At 50.4% G+C, this 17652-nt stretch overlaps 1 protein-coding gene across 1 annotated transcript in view; it reads left to right on the forward strand.

The window, feature by feature from the left end:
* The first annotated feature begins 607 nt into the window (after positions 1 to 607).
* CSMD2 (CUB and Sushi multiple domains 2) overlaps positions 608 to 17652 on the forward strand; it is a 694802-nt gene continuing 677757 nt past the window's right edge. The window contains exon 1 of the mRNA XM_061412621.1: positions 608 to 934. Coding sequence (XP_061268605.1) covers positions 742 to 934 — 193 coding nt within the window. The 5' untranslated portion in view covers positions 608 to 741. The remainder of the gene's footprint in view (positions 935 to 17652) is intronic.

A 17652-nucleotide genomic window follows, 5' to 3' on the forward strand; every position in this document is an offset into this window, starting at 1 on the left:
CAGGCTGCTGCCAATGGGGCTGCTAAGCATCGCCCCCCGCCCCAGATTTCAAGTTCAAAGCCGCCACCCAAGATCAGCTCGTAAGAGCTGTGACTTGGGGAACTGCGTCCTTCTTTGGTTACCTTTTCCCAGACAGTATTCTAATTTCCAAACGTGGAAGAGGCGTGTGTGTGTGTGCGCGCGCGCTCGCGCCAGTGTGTGAGTGCCCGTGTGTCAGTATCACCGTGTGTGTGCGCGCGTGTGTGTATGGGGGGGGTGGTTTATTAATGGGTGATCTTATAAATGGAGACGAAAGAACTGAACTTAAAAGAAACTGGTCAATTGTAAAACAAACAGGAATAAACAACCCTTTAGATGTAATTTGTGGTTTGTCTGGAGGTGGAGGTGGCGCTGAACAGGAACACCCACCCCCCAATATTTTCTCCTTTGCTGCGCCTCCACCCCCAGCATTTGGAGCGGCGGAGAAGCGGCTCCGGAGTGATTAATCCGGGGATAATTCACCCCCCCACCCCGCCCCCCGGCGCGAACCCCGCGAAGCGGGATTGGAGCGAGTCATTTCCGAGAGCGCAGCGCGCCTCTCCCCGGCCGGGCGGACACTTGGTTCATTCCAGCCGCAGAAGCTGAGGGCTCTCTCGTACCGGGATTTTTTCCGAGCAGAAAAAAAAAAGCTCCAGAGCTCTCCTGACCTCCTTTCTCCTCGGCTGCGAGCGGAGCCTCTCCCTCGGCGCTGCCGGCCGCGCCATGCCGCGCTCGCGGGGACGAGAGCTGAGGCGCTGCGGCTGCCCCGCGGGGAGGGCTCGCGCCGAAGCCGAGATTTCGGCGCTCGTGCCGGGCGCCGGGAGCCGCTGGGGCCGCCAGCCGCCGCCGCCGCTGACGCCGCCGCCTCTGCTGCTGCTGCTGGGCTGGGGGCTGCTCAGCGCCTCGGCCGCCGCGGGTAAGTCCGGCCACGCACCCCACCCGAGCCCTGAGCCCACCCATCCCCGACCCGGTCCCTGTCCCTTCCTCCGCCCTCCCCCTTAACCTCCCGCCTCCCTCAACGCCCACCCTCCTGCTCAGCCTGGCCTCGGTCGCCCCCGTTCACCCCCATCCTCAGCGGTCCTCCGCGCTACCCTCACCCCTCCCTGCTACCCCCAAGCCCAGCCGCAACTTGACCGGATCCGGCCGGTGTGGGGGGCCTTGGGAGACAGACATCCCCTCCCGGCGTTGCGGGGCACCCGGACCGTGGCTTCAGTTTCTTCAGCCTCCCAGCCCCCAAGGCGCCAGGCTTTTCCCCGATAAACTTTCCTGGAGCCCTCCCTGCCTCCCGATCCTGGTTGGCACACCCGTCCTGGGGGGCTGGAGAGGAACGGCGCGCCCCCTCCCCATTCGCGCGTCTGCAGGGTCTGCCCTTCCCTGCCCCCGCCCATTTTCTGGCCACGGAAGCCCGCGCCCCCGCCGAAGCCGCCCAGAGACTGCGGCCGCCTTCCCCCTTCCCCAAGTGTCCCCCTTCCTCGGCGCTCTGCGCTGGGAGCGGGGGGTCAGGTGGGCGGGGGTCCCGAGCTCGCCGAGCCGGAGGACTCAGGTGGGGGCTAGAGGGTGCTGAGAGACGCGGGCGGGGGCTGTGCCCGGGGGCGGGGGAGGGAGTGTCGCCGCCAGGCTCCGCGCCGCCACCTTCCCCGCGGTTCCCACTCCGCGCCAAAGTGCCCTTTCCCGCGCCCTGCTGCAGCCCAGTGCCGGGGCTGCGGCAGCGGCGGCGCGGGCGGCGGGACCTGCTCCTGGCGACCGAGTCGGGGAGGGGGACCGACCTGGCGGGCGCGGCGAGTCCCGGAACTTCGCCGATATCTGGTTGAGGCTTGCGGACTGGGAGGGCAAGCGTACATTCGAGAGAACCCAGTCACTGGCCTCAACTAATGCCGTCCCACCCCCCCCCCCCCCCCCCCCCCCGGTCCCCTCTGAGGCTCAGCTCTAGCCACAGCCTAGAAAGTTCTGCGTCCCCAGGTGGGGACGGGTCCAACCGGCGATACCTGGGGCCTCATTTTCATTTAGCCCGGGGGCTGACACCCACGGTGTGTGTGTGTGTGGTGGGGGGAACCCGTAACACCTGCTGCCCAGGCTTTGACTGAGGGCCCCTACGGCCTGGAGCCGTGTTGGTTTTCTATTTATTTTTTAAACCACCGATTGAACCTTTGAGAGCTTGACTTCGGCCATCCGAACCTCCAGATTCTTCTCCCTTTTTGAAAAGTGCGACCCTTCCCCGGGGAGCTCTCTAGTCCACGCTGGGCTCCAGCATCTGGTGAGCCGGTCCCCACAGACCGTGTTGCCAGCTCCTTAGCACGGAATGATAGGGTTGCTGGTGAGGAAAGGCGCCCTGAGCCAGCCCTAGCTCTCGCATCCCTACTTGACCGGACTTTGTCAGTTTCTCCGAAGAGTCATAGCCGCCGACACCCAGAGAGGGGCGCCCGCGGTGCGCGCGCCTAGGAGCTCAGACTTCGTGCACACCCACACCCACTGGGTGGCTGCGCGGTTCACAACGACGCCGCTGGTCGCCCAGACTTGCCACATGAGCGGTGGGGCTATGGCTGGGCTGCTACCTGGCTGTCAGGCCTCTCAGAAGTGTGTCCAGGGGCAGCCCCGGCTCTGGCTTGGCAGACCTGAGATGACCCTTCATAGGATCCAGCTGTTTTTCCAGCTAGATTTGTCCCTGCCCTTTGGGCATGCCATGCCCCCAGGGAAAGAAAAAGGTCAACTCACCGGAGCTTGCACTCTTGGGCTGTGCTGGAGAACTGTTGGCGTGCAGCTCTTGGGTCGCCAGAGAAGTTGGGGGTGGGGGTGTTGAATGGCTTGGGGGAGGGGCTGCTTGCTCTCTGGCCGGCCTGCTCTGGCTTCCCCTGCTTCCAAATGCATTTCTTTTTAAACCCTTCCCGCATTTAGATGTGCTGTTGGCCTTGTGAGCAGCAGAGATTTGGAAACGGACTCGGTGACAAATGATGGCAGGATTTGGCACATTAGAGGGAAGCACATTTATTTTGTGTTCTCTTCACACTGTTGACTTTAAAAGACGCTCAGGACTGGGCTGTCTCCCTTCCTTGGCCCAGTGACTGGATAAAATGAGTATGGGATTTAAAAGGGGGAACCTCCTTATCTGCCTTTAACCTGGACCCTGACCCTTTCCAGCCGTGCCTCCACACTTTCCCCACCCCCAGCCTCCCTAGAGACCCTTCAACCCTTGCTTTCCCTCTCCCTATAATAGATCAGTCACTCTCCTGCCTTTTGTTTCCCTTGAACAATTTAACAGAAAACAAGCCAACCTGGCTTCTCGGTCCTGTTGACCTTTCAGCTCCTGTCCCATCTTTCTTTCTGATTTACAAGTCAACTCTCTTAGAATCGGTCTTGAGCTCACTTTCTGTGCCACTGTTCACTCCCTGCTGTCTGGCTTCTGTCCCCAGGACTGGATTTCTCTAGGAAAGATCACTGCCGACCACCCCAACTGCCAAACCCATCAACTTTTCCTTTCTTTTCCTTTACCTGTCTGTGACTGTGAACTCTGGATTACTCCTTTGAAAATTTCTCTTCCTTGGGCTTCCGGGACACCCTGCTTGGCTGGTTTTTCTCCTACCTCTTGGCTGTTCCTTCCCAGTTTCTAATAGTAGCGCTTATGCCCCTCCTGAAAATCTGGCTTCCTGCGGTGTTCCATTTCTTATGCTTTTCCTCATTTCCTCTCACTCCTCCCTGGGTGAGCTCATCCAGGCCCATTTCTTCCTCTGCCACACTCTGAAGCTTCCAGACAGATTTCCCCTGCCAAGATGCTTCTCCCAATATATGTCTGTTGGCTTCTGAGCCCACGGAAGCTCTGGATCTAGACAGCCTGTATATCCGGCTGACTCTTGGACATCTTCACCTGGATGTTTCTTTTCCAAAGGAAACTCATTAGCTCTGCACCCAACCTCCAGTATCCCCCATGGAGGCTGCTGGTACCTGTAGCCTCCCAGTTACCCAGCCAGGAACCTTAGGATTATCCTCAAATCATCCTTATCAGGTGACCATCACTTTCTGTCAGTTTCATTCTCTCAGTTGTTCTCAAACCTAGCTACTTTGCTCTGGATTAAGCAGCTCTGAGCACTGAAAAGACTGTTGTGCTTCCCATTTCCTTAAGTAATTTAAAATAAAGGCAATGTTAAACCGTAAATATGAGACATGCCTACAAAGGTCTGATTTTTCCCATGCTAACCACTTCGCTGCTTTGAAAGAAATCAAACATCAAGTTATTAAAAAAAGAAAAGAAAAAAGAATTTTCCCTGCTTTGCCTCTTGAAAACTGGAGCGCTGGCCATACCCATGGAATCATATTCAAAGTAGTTATTTATCTGCCTCTTGTGTGGAACTGTGAGCTCCCTGAGGGCAGGGCCAGTGCTTTATTTCTCCTGGCATCCCCAGCACCCAGCTCAGGACCTGGCATAGAACTGGTGCTTGATAGATGGTTGTTAAATTGGCTGATGATTTTTAAAAATATTTCTTTTGTGGACAGTTTTCTAGGGTCTGATAAGGCTAAATCAAGAGTTTTAGGGATCAAAGAATCACCAGCTGGTTTGCAGAGGTGATGAGATGACAAAGACCTGTTCTCAGTTGCTTTCCCCCCAGAACCAATGTCACAGATTGATAAGACATCTCCTTAGGTTCTAGAACCAACACAGGGACATGCCCTGAGCATACACCCTGCCCACCCCACCCAGGAAAGGCAGTGATGTATGGGTTTGAATTTCCATTTGTGATTAAGCTGTGGGTTTATGGTTTTAAAAACTAAGCTGACCACAGCAGAGAGAGGTGACCATATCTTGGGCTGGTGACAGTGTAGTTTTGATCAAGGTGAGCATTGTTTAAGGTGGTGTGGAACGGCATTGGAGAACTAGATTGCTGGAGCTTGGATACTGCAAGGTTTGGGTGTGTCTAGAAGAGTCCAGCAGGTGGCTTCAGTGACGTCACCTTGCCTCAGGTGTCTCACCTGCCTCTGTTTTATCTTCATTGTCATACCAGCAGGATTAAGGGACTCTGAGGGCTCAGCAGAGCCACACGTTCCTTGCTAGAGAAGTAGCTGATCTTCAGACCTCCCCTTCAGACCTTTTGCAGGCTGCCCACCTGCAAAAGGGCCAAGTTATCACTGCACTTTGGAAAGGATTAGAAAAACCAGAGATGAAACAGACTCAGCACATACATATGGATTGTGCCCATGGAGGGGAAGATGGGCCTGGAACAAGAATACCGAGGACAAAAGACTCTGCTAGGGAGTCTGTGTATTCTCCTCCACTCACCCTGCTCAGAAAACTGTCTGGGTACCCAGGGGAGTGACACTAACAGCCAATGTCCACTGAGTCCTGATGGCAACCCAAGCACTTGGCGTGTATTAACTTGACCCTCACAGTGACGCAGTGAGGCTGGCAATATCAGTCTCCCTCTATTATCCATGAAGAAATAGGTCCAGAGAGGACACATAACTTATGCACATAACCAGTCAACCAGGGATTGAACACAGGTCTGCCTGATCCAGAATCCTTCACTGGCAACCATGCTGTTATCTGAGGTCTAAGGAGAAGTGCTACAGCCCGGGAAGCCTTCCACACAGGTGGCCTGTCTCTGTCCTGCCTTTCCCTCTGGGCTTGTGCATCAGTGATGCTGTGCTGCTTTGGCACTTGAGGCCCGGATCCCAAACTTCCAGCCTCTCAAGCAGCTATAGTCCGTCCATCTCCCTCACAGCTCCTCGGGGATGACTGCAAAGTCATCCTTGACTTGCTTCTAGTCCCAGAGTTCAGTTCCTTTCCACTGAACTCTGCAGTGAGCTCTCACAACTCCCCAGGTTGTAAAACCCTTCGTATCGTAAAACTCATCAGGACATATTGGAATTTCCTGTTTAATGAGACAATGTCCGCCTTTATTCCCTAAGGCTCTGTGAACACACAGCACAGAGCAGACACTCAGTCAACACTTGTTGAAAGGATCAGAGGCAGGCTCTCTGGAGCCCAAGTTTCCCTCTTTCTCTCTGACTGCACTCTTGGACTTTTCCAAGGCAAGGGGCTTGGAGGAGTGGGAAGCATTGAAGGTGTATCCCTGTGTGGGAGACAGCGTGAGGTCCTTCTGCATATTACTAATAATAACTCTCTTTTACTGAGTGCTGGCTAAGTGCTTTACAGACATTACTATTCAATTCTCACAACAATTCAGGTGCTATAATATCATGTTTGAAGAGACTGAGACTCAGAAATTAAGCAATTTGGCCAAGGTTATAGAGCAGATAGGAGAGGAAATAAGATTGAACCTCAGAGCTACCTTGACTCTAGGACTCACCCTTTTAACTCATGGAAGGCGTCTGTCACAGTGCGGGACCTGCGGTTAACATTCAGTGTTTTACATGTTAGACGCTGCCACTACCTCTGCTGCGGCGACTACTGTCTTTTTGCTTTCTGCACCAGCCTCTTAGAATTCTGAGAAACAGGTCTGATTCTGTAGCACTCTAAGATGCCATTAGATGCGTCAGCAAGAGTCTTTCTTCTCCTTCCTCCCACTGAAAGCACGCTCATTAGAACCTGGCCTTCTCATCCACCCATCAGCCCAGGTCATCATATCTCTTCCTGTGCTGTATTGTGCTTAGTCGCTCAGTGGCGTCTGACGCTTTGCTACCCCTGCTGCTGCTGCTGCTAAGTCGCTTCAGTCGTGTCCGACTCTGTGCCACCCCATAGAGGGCGGCCCACCAGGCTCCGCCGTCCCTAGAGGGCTGAAAAGGGAAGGCTCTCTAGCGCCTACTAGAGGTTGGAGAGCATCACTGACATAGCCTTCCTTTGGTTTCCCTCTTAGTGGTGTGAGTGCTGTCTCGCTTCAGTCCTATCCGACTCTTTGTGACCCTGTGGACTGCAGCCCACCAGGCTCCTCTGCCCATGGGGATTCTCCAGTCAAAAGTACTGAAGTGGGTTGCCATGCTCTCCAGGGCATCTTCCCACCCAGCAATGAACCTGCGTCTCTTAATATCTCCAGCATTGGCAGGCGGTTTCTTTACTACTAGAGCCACCTGGGATATGGCTTCCCAATCTCTCTTCTTTACCTGCTACAGAGATTTTCCATGACAACAGGGGGACATCTGGGTGAACCTGCAAATGCAGGGTTATCTCAGAGTTTTCCACCTCACAGAGACACTGTCTCAGAATTCAGTGACTTTGAATGGAATTTGGCTTCCCCTTGGGCCCACAGAAAGCAAACAGTAGGCTCTACCGTATGGGGAATTCTCAACTAGGAAATGATGGTGTGTTTCTTAAAGCTCTTCCCTGGTTCTTGTAAGTTAAAGAAAACATGAAGCTCATACTTATTTCCTTTCTGGGCTCAGGAACTCAACTCCCTTTTCATACCCCACCTTTAAAGATGAGATGCTTTTTTTATGCCTGTACAAATTCAAGACATAATAAGAGCATGCTTTTGATTCCTTATCAATAGAGTAGGCATTTTGGAAGTTGTTTGAAAAAAATAAGGATGAGATTCTATATCTTTTTCCCCTCCTCTATCCCAATATACATTTAACTTTTAGATCTCCAGGGCCCTTTGGCTTTTCTCTTAGTTTCACATGACATGAAGAACGGTCATGCCCTGTGCGCATTAAGAAATGAGAACTTTGGCCAAGCGGGAGACAGGAGGGGAGTAGATGGAATGAAATATCACGGGGGTGGGACTGAAGAAACAGGAGGATTTGAGATGGACTGAGGTGAAGTAGGAAGGAGTGAGTTGTGGTGGGATCAAGAGTAAACTGGGATGTGTTGGGATGGGATAGAGCGAAAGAATTGGGATGGACTGGGATGGGTGGTGGAATGAAATGGAATAAGATTGAGTAAAATATGATGGTTTGAAGTGGGATTGAGTGGGTGAGATATAGAGTGTTCAGGAAATTGACTGGGGTCGAATAGAGTGGAGTGGGAAAGATTGAATCAGAAGGGACTAGGATGGGATGGGATAAGGTGGGATGGAGGAGTTGGACTGGGGTGTAGTGGGACAATCAAAATGTGGCAGAGTGGAGTGAATGTGTTATGGTGGGATGGAGTGAGATGGGGGAGTTAGGGTGTATTGGAGTGGCTTGGGTTGGGTGAATGGGAAGGAAGGACTGAGAGATGTAATGGGAGTATATAGCCAACTGGGTGGGCATTATGAGGAAATGGGAAATTAGGGAGGGGACCAGAAACAACTTAACCTGCTTCCCATTATTGTAGCATCTTCATCTTCCTTCCCAGAACTCCTCAGTTCCTCATGTGCCTGAACCCTGAAATTTCTAGCAGATAGAAAGTCCCCATTAGCCCTTGGTTCCACCTTGGTGTAGATCCTAAAAGGGTGCTGACCCCACTGTCTACTATTAGGGGGTCAATATTAAGGGAGATATTGGGGGTCCTGTGTAGCCACCACCATGAACTCTATCAGAGAAATGTGCTAGCACATGGCAGAAGCCCCAGTGCTGCTGCTGCTGCTGCTAAGTCGCTTCAGTCGTGTCCGACTCTGTGCGACCCCATAGATGGCAGCCCACCAGGCTCCCCCGTCCCTGGGATTCTCCAGGCAAGAACACTGGAGTGGGTTGCCATTTCCTTCTCCAATGCATGAAAGTGAAAAGTCAAAGTGAAGTTGCTCAGTCGTGTCTGACTCTTAGTGACCTCATGGACTGCAGCCTACCAGGCTCCTCCACCTATGGAATTTTCCAGGCAAGAGTACTGGAGTGGGGTGCCATTGCCTTCTCCAGAGCCCCAGTGCAGCTCATGTCAAACCCAGCATCAGAGAAAGGTACTGTGCTCACCACAGAGGTAGTGGGGTGGCTATACCCACAGAAAACAAAACTCTGGGTGCCGTAGGGGGTCATCTCTCTGATGTCCTCTTTTGAGAGGTCCCTCCACCCGGGAAACTGCCTTTCACTTTCTCCCTATTTGTGTCTTATTGTTGGAAAATTTTAAAACTGGATTGGTCTCTCAGGGGATGTCAATTTTATCCTTGAAAATCATCATTATAAGGAACTCTTATGATGCTAAAAATAATGTATGTATAGTTTTAAATTACTGAGAGCACCAGAAACTTATTTGAGAATCTTCCGTGTGGTCTGGAGCAGAAAATAAGGGTTCATATTACGGCACAAATAGCCTTGCTCCCTGCCCATGTCTCATTTATACTCAATTAAGTGCAATTATAATCTAGAAACCTCAAAAAATTATGTGTCCATCTTCTTGGCTTTCAAATAGGAAATAGAATAAGGCCCATTATTAAGTAGCTACATCTATTTATTGATTGAAAGAAAGCAAGTGTGACAGTTGTAACTTGAAAGAGAGAAAGCAGAGACTTTGAAAGTTAGACCATGTGAGATACAAGTGAATTATCAGAGGATGTGCAGGCATTTTGTGTGGAATGATTGATGGTCCTTTCTGAGATGAGCTAGTGTGGTAGAGTCGACTCAGGGCCCAGGAGGTTTGTATGTGGGTTGCTACCTGACTCTCCAGTCCAGCTTGAGTCTCACCACCTCCTGGCCCTCATTGCTTCCCCACTGCCGTGTCAGGGGTGGGAGTCTGGGGTGGAGAGAGGCTCAGGGACTGGGTGAGGCTTGGTGATGGGGTGTGGGCTCTGGCCCGTCGTGCGCTTGGATCCACAGTCGTGTCCGACTCCTTGTGACCCCATGGGCTGTAGCCCGCCAGGCCCCTCTGTCCAGGAAATTTTCCAGGCAAGAATACTGGAGTGGATTGCCATTTCCTACTCCAGGGGATCTCCCTGACCCAGAGATTGAACCCGCATCCTCTACATCTCCTGCATTGATAGGCGGGGTTTTTTTTTTTTTTTTTTTTTTTTTTACCATTGAGCCACCTGGGAATCATTACTCAGCAACAAAAAGGAGGTGAAAGTTTAATGATTTATTTTCAATCCATGACGGACAAGGACCTACTGTATAGCACAGGGAACTATGCTCAGTATTCTATAATAACCTACATGGGAAAAGAACTTGGAAAAGAATAGATACATGTCTGTGGATAACTGAGTCCCTTTGCTGTACACCTGTAACTAACACAACATTGTTAATCAACTCAACTCCAATATAAAATAAAAATTAAAAAAGAAAATAGAATGTCCCTAGCATGAAAACTGCCACCTCAAAGGTGGCCTCCCTCCTGCCGGGGACCTGTGTGGCCCTGTCTTCCTGACCTGGTCATTTGTGAAGTGCTGACCTATGGGAGGTTCACAGCTGGAAGGAAGATGTTCTGGTATATTAATATTTGATATGTTTCTTGAAATTTGGCCTGAGAGTCAGGAAACTAGTTTTTCAGCTTTGGGTATTCCTCTACATCTAACTTCTCCTTCTTAGGCCTGATTTCCTTGTCTGTAAAAGAAGAATGTTAATACCCCCCATGTCTGTGTAATGCTGGTCTTGGAAGCTATTTAATCAACAAAACAAGAAAGATCCAGAGATTTTTGAACAGGTCACTGTGTAACCCTCGCCCAGTGGGAGACCCTGCTGAGATGCGGTCTCCCTGTCTCTGCAGGTGACCTGCCTGGCTGTGTGTCAGGGGGTAGGGGCAGGGGGTGAGGAAGGGCAGACTCGCTCAGCTTCCTGGCCCTGATCCTGAGAAAGTGAAAGAGAAGACATAGGACTTCCCGTGCACTGCTCCTCAGATAATCTACTGCAGTCTCCTCCCGACCTACCCACCCACCTTGGGGCAGCTTTCCTGAGCTCAGTCTGGCAGAGGTGACTGCTAGGGCTTCATTTTCACTAACACATCCATCCAAGGGACAAGATTTACCCCGAGGCCTTTTAATTCTAGCAAGAAAAATTCCCTGTGTTCGACAACCACTGGGACCCGCATCTCCTGTGACACTTTGTTCCTAGAAACATGGAAAGAGGGAAAATGCTTACAAGGATAGTTTTCCTGGTCATGTGGAAGGAACAGCTGGGGGTTTTTTGCTTCCTGCTTTTTTCCTTTTTTTTTTTGAGCATAACATGGAATTGACCTACCCTCAGATCATGACACTTTGTGATCATCTGTCTATGAAAGGCTCCTGTCTGGTTTTATTTTTTTTTAATTTTTCCTTCATTTATCCCTGATCCCAAGGCTTTTGTTGCCTTCCTCCGTCAGTAGCAACTCTAATATATTGTGAAAGTGAAAGTCTCTCAGTCATGTCTGACTCTTTGTGACCCCATGGACTTCTTCAGGAATTCTCCAGGCCAAAATACTGGAGTGGATAGCCTTTCCCTTCTACCCAGGGATTGAACACAGGTCTCCCGCATTGCAGATGGATTCTTTACCAGCTGAGCCACAAGGAAAGCCCAATATATTTTATATATATCTTGAAATATGCATGGATCCTTATAAAATATGTAGGATTGTTTTGTGTGCATATGTAAATTTATATAAATATAGTGAACTGTAAATTTCCTCCAGTTTCTTGATTTATTTACTTAGTACTGTAATTTTACAGATCTAGCCCTGCTCCTTGTATGTGTCTAGTCCTGACTGCGTTGTGAATTGTGCATCCATCACATTTCCTGTATCAACTCGCCTGGGAATAGACCCTTGGCTTGCCTGTAGCTCCTCCTGGCTACACTTGCAGTTCTGAAGAGCATCCTCCTACATGCTCTCTTGGGACCCTGCATGAGAATAACTTTGGGCTATACAAAGTGGAGAATTGGGATCCCTGAGTTAGCATATTAATTTTCTCTGTTCTGTCATAATGTTTTACAGAATGGCTGAGCTAGGGCTCACTTTCACCAAGAGTGCACAAGAGTTTCTGTCTTCCCATATCATCACCAATACTTAATACTGTCCACCTTTCTAATTTTTGCCATTCTGATGAGTTTAAAGTGCCAGCTCACTGTTTTATTTTGCATTTCTCTTATGACAAATGTGAATATCTCTTATATGCTTGTTAGTTGTTTGAGCTTCTCTTTTTGTGAATTGCCTAGTCATATCCTTTGCCTATTCTTTTAATTAGACTTCCTGTCTTAATTTAAAAAAACCTGGGTTTGATTTGCAGGAGTTTCTTTTATATTCCAGATATTGCCCTTTGTCAATTTTATAGATTCCAAATAACTTCTCCCAGTCTTCCATCTGTCTGTTTTGTTTATGATGTTTCTCTTTGGACAGAGAGGCTTCGTTGTGAGGTAGTCAGATCCATCAGTGTTTTGTGGAAGGCAGAAGTTGGGACATATGGGGGCGCTGATGAGCCAAGTGTCCAGGTGGGCTTGCAGGCCCACCTGGGTCCATCCTCCTACAGGGCTGGTGCTCTGTATGGAGGGCTTGAGGAATCCTAGAGTCTTCCTGTCCACACTGGGCTCTCAAATCCTATGGGAGGTCTTTCTCTTGGCTCAGAGCCCTGTGTTTTGGAAGGTGCCAGTTAAAGTACAAATTGATTACTTGATGTGTACCACACTTAGAGAATGTGAAGCTTCACTCAGTCCTTCAGGGGGTGTCTATGAAGCATGTGTGCTGGCCTCAGCTTTTGAATGCATTGGGGGCTACAGACAAGTTTCAAAGATAAGGGAACATAAGAGGGACAACTATCCATTGTTCACAGCAGCCTTGTTCACGATATCCAAAAGGTAGAGATAACCCGTATCTATTAATGGATGAATGGGTAGACAAAATGTGGCATCTACATACAGTGGAATATTATTCAGCCTTAAGAGAAGAGACTCTATATTCTACAACTTGGATGAGCCTTGAAGATATTATGTTAAGTGAAATTGTACTTAGTCCCTCAATCGTATCCGACTCTTTGCAACTGCATGGACTATAGCCCGCCAGGCTCATCTGTCCATAGAGATTCTCTATGGACAGATGGAAGTATTCTCTAGGCAAGAATACTGGAGTGGGTTGCCATGCACTCCTCCAGGTAATCTTCCCGACCCAGGGATCGAACCCAGGTCTCCCGCATTGCAGGTGGATTCTTTACCAGCTGAGCCACCAAGGAATTATCCAGTCACAAAAGAATAAATCCTGTATGATTCCAGTTAATATGAAGTATCCAGAGAAGTCACATCCATATAGACAGAAAGTAGAATGGTGGTCACTGGAACTAAGCGTTCAGAAATTGAGTGGAATGGGGGCGGGTATTGTTTAATAAACAGAGCTTCAGTTTTGCAAGATGAGAAGAATTCTGGAGATGGATGGTGGTGATGGTTACACACAATGTGGATGCCCTCAACACTCCTGAATTGTACATTTAAAAATGGTTAATATAGTAACTTTTATATTATATGTATTTTGCCACACACAAAAAAGAGGAACCACTATCCAGACTCAAGGGGTAAGGGCAGCTCCTAGAATAAGCGATGTGTAGGCTGAGACTTGTGGGATAGAGAGCAGAGAGCAAACTAAGAGAAGGGGAAAGGACTCCAGCATGGAAACGTACCAGCACGAGCTCTTGGTTGGGCGGACGTGAGGCATGTTCAAGGTCTGGAAGAGGCTCAGTGCGACGTGGAGGTCGGCTAACCGAGTGGGGAGTCTGGAGCGGGAGTGGCACTGTCGGCTCGGCGGGCTGGCTCGGGTCTTGAAGGAAGGTGGTGATGACGAGGGAGCATATGGTACCAGGGCGCTGCTGGGGAAGGCAGGTCCTGGTGCCCCACAGGGAGAGGTCAGCAAGGAGGAGACGAGGGCACCCTCTGCCTTCCTCATTTTTTCTACCCTGTTCCCCGCCTGCCCAGAGAGGGTAAAACCTTTGCTAGAACTGTCTAAAGTCCACGAAGCCCGTGTAATACATTGTGGATCGTGAATCACAGTTCTGTTGATCCTGCCCCAGTGAGAACATCCCACAGCTTTCTTCAAGAAAGGAAATAAGAATAGCTCGTCCACCTGCTTGGGGATGGCATCGCAGGCCACTGAAACGTTCCGTCTCCTGGAGACACCTGCTGTATTCCGCCTTGTCCAAGTCGTGCGTGCCCCGCGCATTTTCATCATTCTGCCTCCTCTGTTCCCTCCCGACTCCGCTTCCAAACTCTCCAGTTATCTCCTGCCCGTTTCCTTTCCTGCTCCCTCCTTTTTTCCCAGCCCTGTTACTTTCCTGACACCAAGACTCTTCATTCTCATTGTAGGGTCATCCTCCTCCACACTCCCAGCCTCACCATCAGTTTGAGCCTCATCCTGACCTTTGACCTTGTTGCCTCTATCCCTTCAAAGGGTTGACCTTTGATCTCTACCCCCTTCTCACCTAGGACCTGCCATCTCCATGGCCTTTCCTTTAGCCAGACTTTGGCCCAGCAGCTCTGTCAACAGGGAGGATTTTCAAGGCCTTTAGCTGCTCCCATCTGCTTAGGACCTGTGGACTGGGTCACTGGAACTTTCACTGGGCCCTTAGTGTAGTGGCCCTGGCCCAGGAGTCAGGGATACAAATAGCATTTACAACAAAGTGCCTTTCCCAAGGACAATGACATGTTCCCAAAGGCCCAGGGAACTCTAAGAGAATATAGGAGGGGGACAGATGGCAGGACAGGCTCCACCCAGGAGAACAAGCAGGCTCTCCAAGAGTAAGCAGATGTCCGACTTTCACTTTCTTCCCATATGAGGGTAGGGGGTCCTAAGCAGAGGGAGTAGCCTACTCTAAAGCTTGAGGCAGAAAGCTGTGACTGGGGGATGTCGAGTTTGCATCATCATCCTGTCCATCAGCACCACCTTCCTGGAAGCTGGAAGTGGTCCTTTAAGGAGCACTCGGGAGATGCTGAGAGCGGCACTCTCCCCTCCCTAAACCTCGTGGCCCTTCAAAGAAAGCACTCATTTTGCAGTTGAGAAAACAGATATAAAGAGATCAAGTTATTTCCCCAAGATCCTATAGCTAGGAAGGAAGAGAGCCTGGATTTCAAGTAGTCTGATTCAGGAGCCCACAGGCTTAACCATTGCTGTAACCAGGTCAAATGAATGAGTGAACGAATGTGTGTGATAGTTGCTCAGTTGTGTCCAACCCTCTGCAATCCTTTGGACTGTAGCCCAGCAAGCTCCTCTGTCCATGGAATTCTCCAATCAAGAATACCAGAGTGGGTTGCCATTTCCTCCTCCAGAGGATCTTCCCGCTCCAGGGATTGAACCTGAGTCGCCTACATTGCAGGCAGATCCTTTATCTGCTGAATTATAAGCGAAGCCCAGGTTGCTTAGTTACAAATGTAGATTCTCAGGTCCTCCCCGAATCTTCTGAATCATAGTACCTTGGAGCATGGTGTGGAAGCTGCATCTTAAACAAGTTCCTATTGTTATTATGCACATGAAGTCTATTGGCTGCTGCTGCTGCTGCTAAGTCACTTCAGTCATGTCCAACTCTGTGCGACCCCATAGACAGCAGCCGACCAGGTTCCCCCGTCCCTGGGATTCTCCAGGCAAGAACACTGGAGTGGGTTGCCATTTCCTTCTCCAATGCATGAAAGTGAAGAGTGAAAGTGAAGTCGCTCAGTCGCATCCGACTCCTAGTGACCCCTAGGAACCTCTAAAACATGCAGCTCCCCAGCCTGAAGGTGGAACCCAGAGGAGATGGGCCTTCAACCATCCACTCCTCTGCAATGATCCTGACCTTGACCTCGCCCAAGAATCAACAGAGGAAGGGCTTCCTGCTCCCTCTCCCCACTCCTTTCCTCTCAGCTGAGCCCTGATGGAGCAGGGACCCCAGACGTGACCAGATTAGTGCTGTTGTGCTTCAGCGGCCCCACTAGGGGACTGGGAAAGCATCCCAGCCCCACAGGCCTGCATTCCATTCCTAAACTGCTTAGTGCGCTTGACAAAAGGCCTGCTGGTCAGGACGGGCCTGGCAGCTCTGAGCTCCTGATTCACCACGTCCTTCTACCAGCCCCTAATCTGTTAGGTGAGAAAGCAGGACACTCAGGGGAGTCTTATCCTTGACTTCCTTCTGTGCTAACTCCTATTATTCCTGATTTGAAGAGCGGACACAAAACACCTAAATGCCTTTGTCCTGGGGCCTGTTGGTGGAAAGCAGCTTCAATTTAAGACAGAGGCAGGGCAGGTAGGCTAAGGCAGGCAGCCAGGTGCGGTCAGGATCAGGGTCAGGGCACACTGAAGAGGAAGCTCCCAAAGGTGGGGCCAAGGTATCCAGATTTGTTTCTGGGTGGAGTAGACCCAGCTGCCAGGGGGAGGGGACTTAACCCAGTGGAGGGGCATTTAGGAAGTCTGTGGGTCCCTCTGAGCTGTCAGGGACTCCGCAGGGAAACCAAGGCAGAGGGCCAGTTATGCAAATAGGGATGCTAAGACAGGAAGTTCTCTGGGAGGTGGGGAAGCATCATTCATTTAGCCAAGGGTTTCTAGAGTTTCAGGAAGTGGGGTAGGGACTATTAAATGAGTGCCCTGGGAGAAAAAGACTTCATAATCAGTTAAGTTTGGGAAATACGAGGTCCCTGATTTCCGATGTGTGGCCCAAGGCTTTGCCAGGAAGCTTCCTAGAATTGCAGCTTCACTGTCTTGCCTGCAAAGGTCTGTGATTGCCCAACTCTCAGCATGCAGCTTTCCTGCCTTGTGTCCACATAAAGCTGTGCCCCACTGACAAGGTTTGGGTTCCTTTATTCACCGCTGTGTCCCCAGCACCTAGGACAGTGCCTGGAGCCTGGTAGATGCTCAGTCAGTACTACCTGGATGAATGAATGCTCACCAGGTGGTGGCCAGGTCCAACTGAACCCCCCTGGAAGCCGCTTTCTGAGCAGCAGAGACACGGTGTGGATTTCCTTTTTGTTTGCTGTTGCTGCACCAGATACAGCCCATTTCCTCAGGTGAAGCACTGCTGAGAGGTGGGCAAGGGGGTGGTGGGAATTTTCAATGCAGAGCAATGGAACAGCTGCTCTGGGTCAGCTTGTGTTTCAGGAAGATCCTCGTGTTGCTGGAATATTTGAGTTGGAAGGCATTATTAAAAATTCAGTATTTTGAGAACTGTTAGCCATTAACACCTTAGTAAAAAAGAAGAAGAAAAAAAAAAAGAACTGATCAGGCTGGAGTGATTAGGGTCATATGGGGTGGTAAAGGGTAAATTTGTGAGTATCTGGACTCACCCAATGTCCCCAGGCCTCAGATTTTGAACTAGAAGTTGTTGTTGTTGTTGTTGTTTTTAACTGAATTGGCTTGTTCTTAACTCACATTTTTTTTTGTTTTTAAGGCTGTAGCTAGTAGATTTTGTTTATTTTTGGCTGCGCTGGGTCTGTTGCTGCACATGGGCTTTCTCTGGTTGCGGTTAGCAGGGGCTGCTCTCTAGTTGCAGAGCACAGGCCGTTCATTGTGGTGGCTCCTCTTGTTGCAGAGCACGGGCCCTAGGGCACACAGGTTCAGTGGGTGTGGCATACAGGGTGTGCAGCTGCCCTGCGGCGTGTGGAATCCTCCTGTCCCCAAACCCATGTCCCGTGCCCTGGCAGACAGAGTCTTAACCATCACAGAAGTCTGGAACCTAGAAGGTAATCTGACCCAACCTCGTTCCTCTCTTTGCTCTTGATCTGGTTCTTGTTGGCCTCTCTCACTCAGCTTAGTCCTGGCGTATCCTGCTTCCGGCTCTATGTCACTCTGAACCACAGGCTCTATCTTGGGACTGTTCTCATCTCTAGGGCAGCTTCACCCACTTGTTCTCCCAAACACCCTTGTTTCCTACATCACAGAATGTGGACATGAAAGGAAACAGCTTCATGAACCTTGCTGCCGAACTTGGGGTAGAAAGC

This window comes from Bos javanicus, chromosome 3, assembly GCF_032452875.1.
Source record: "Bos javanicus breed banteng chromosome 3, ARS-OSU_banteng_1.0, whole genome shotgun sequence".
Lineage (NCBI taxonomy): Eukaryota > Metazoa > Chordata > Mammalia > Artiodactyla > Bovidae > Bos > Bos javanicus.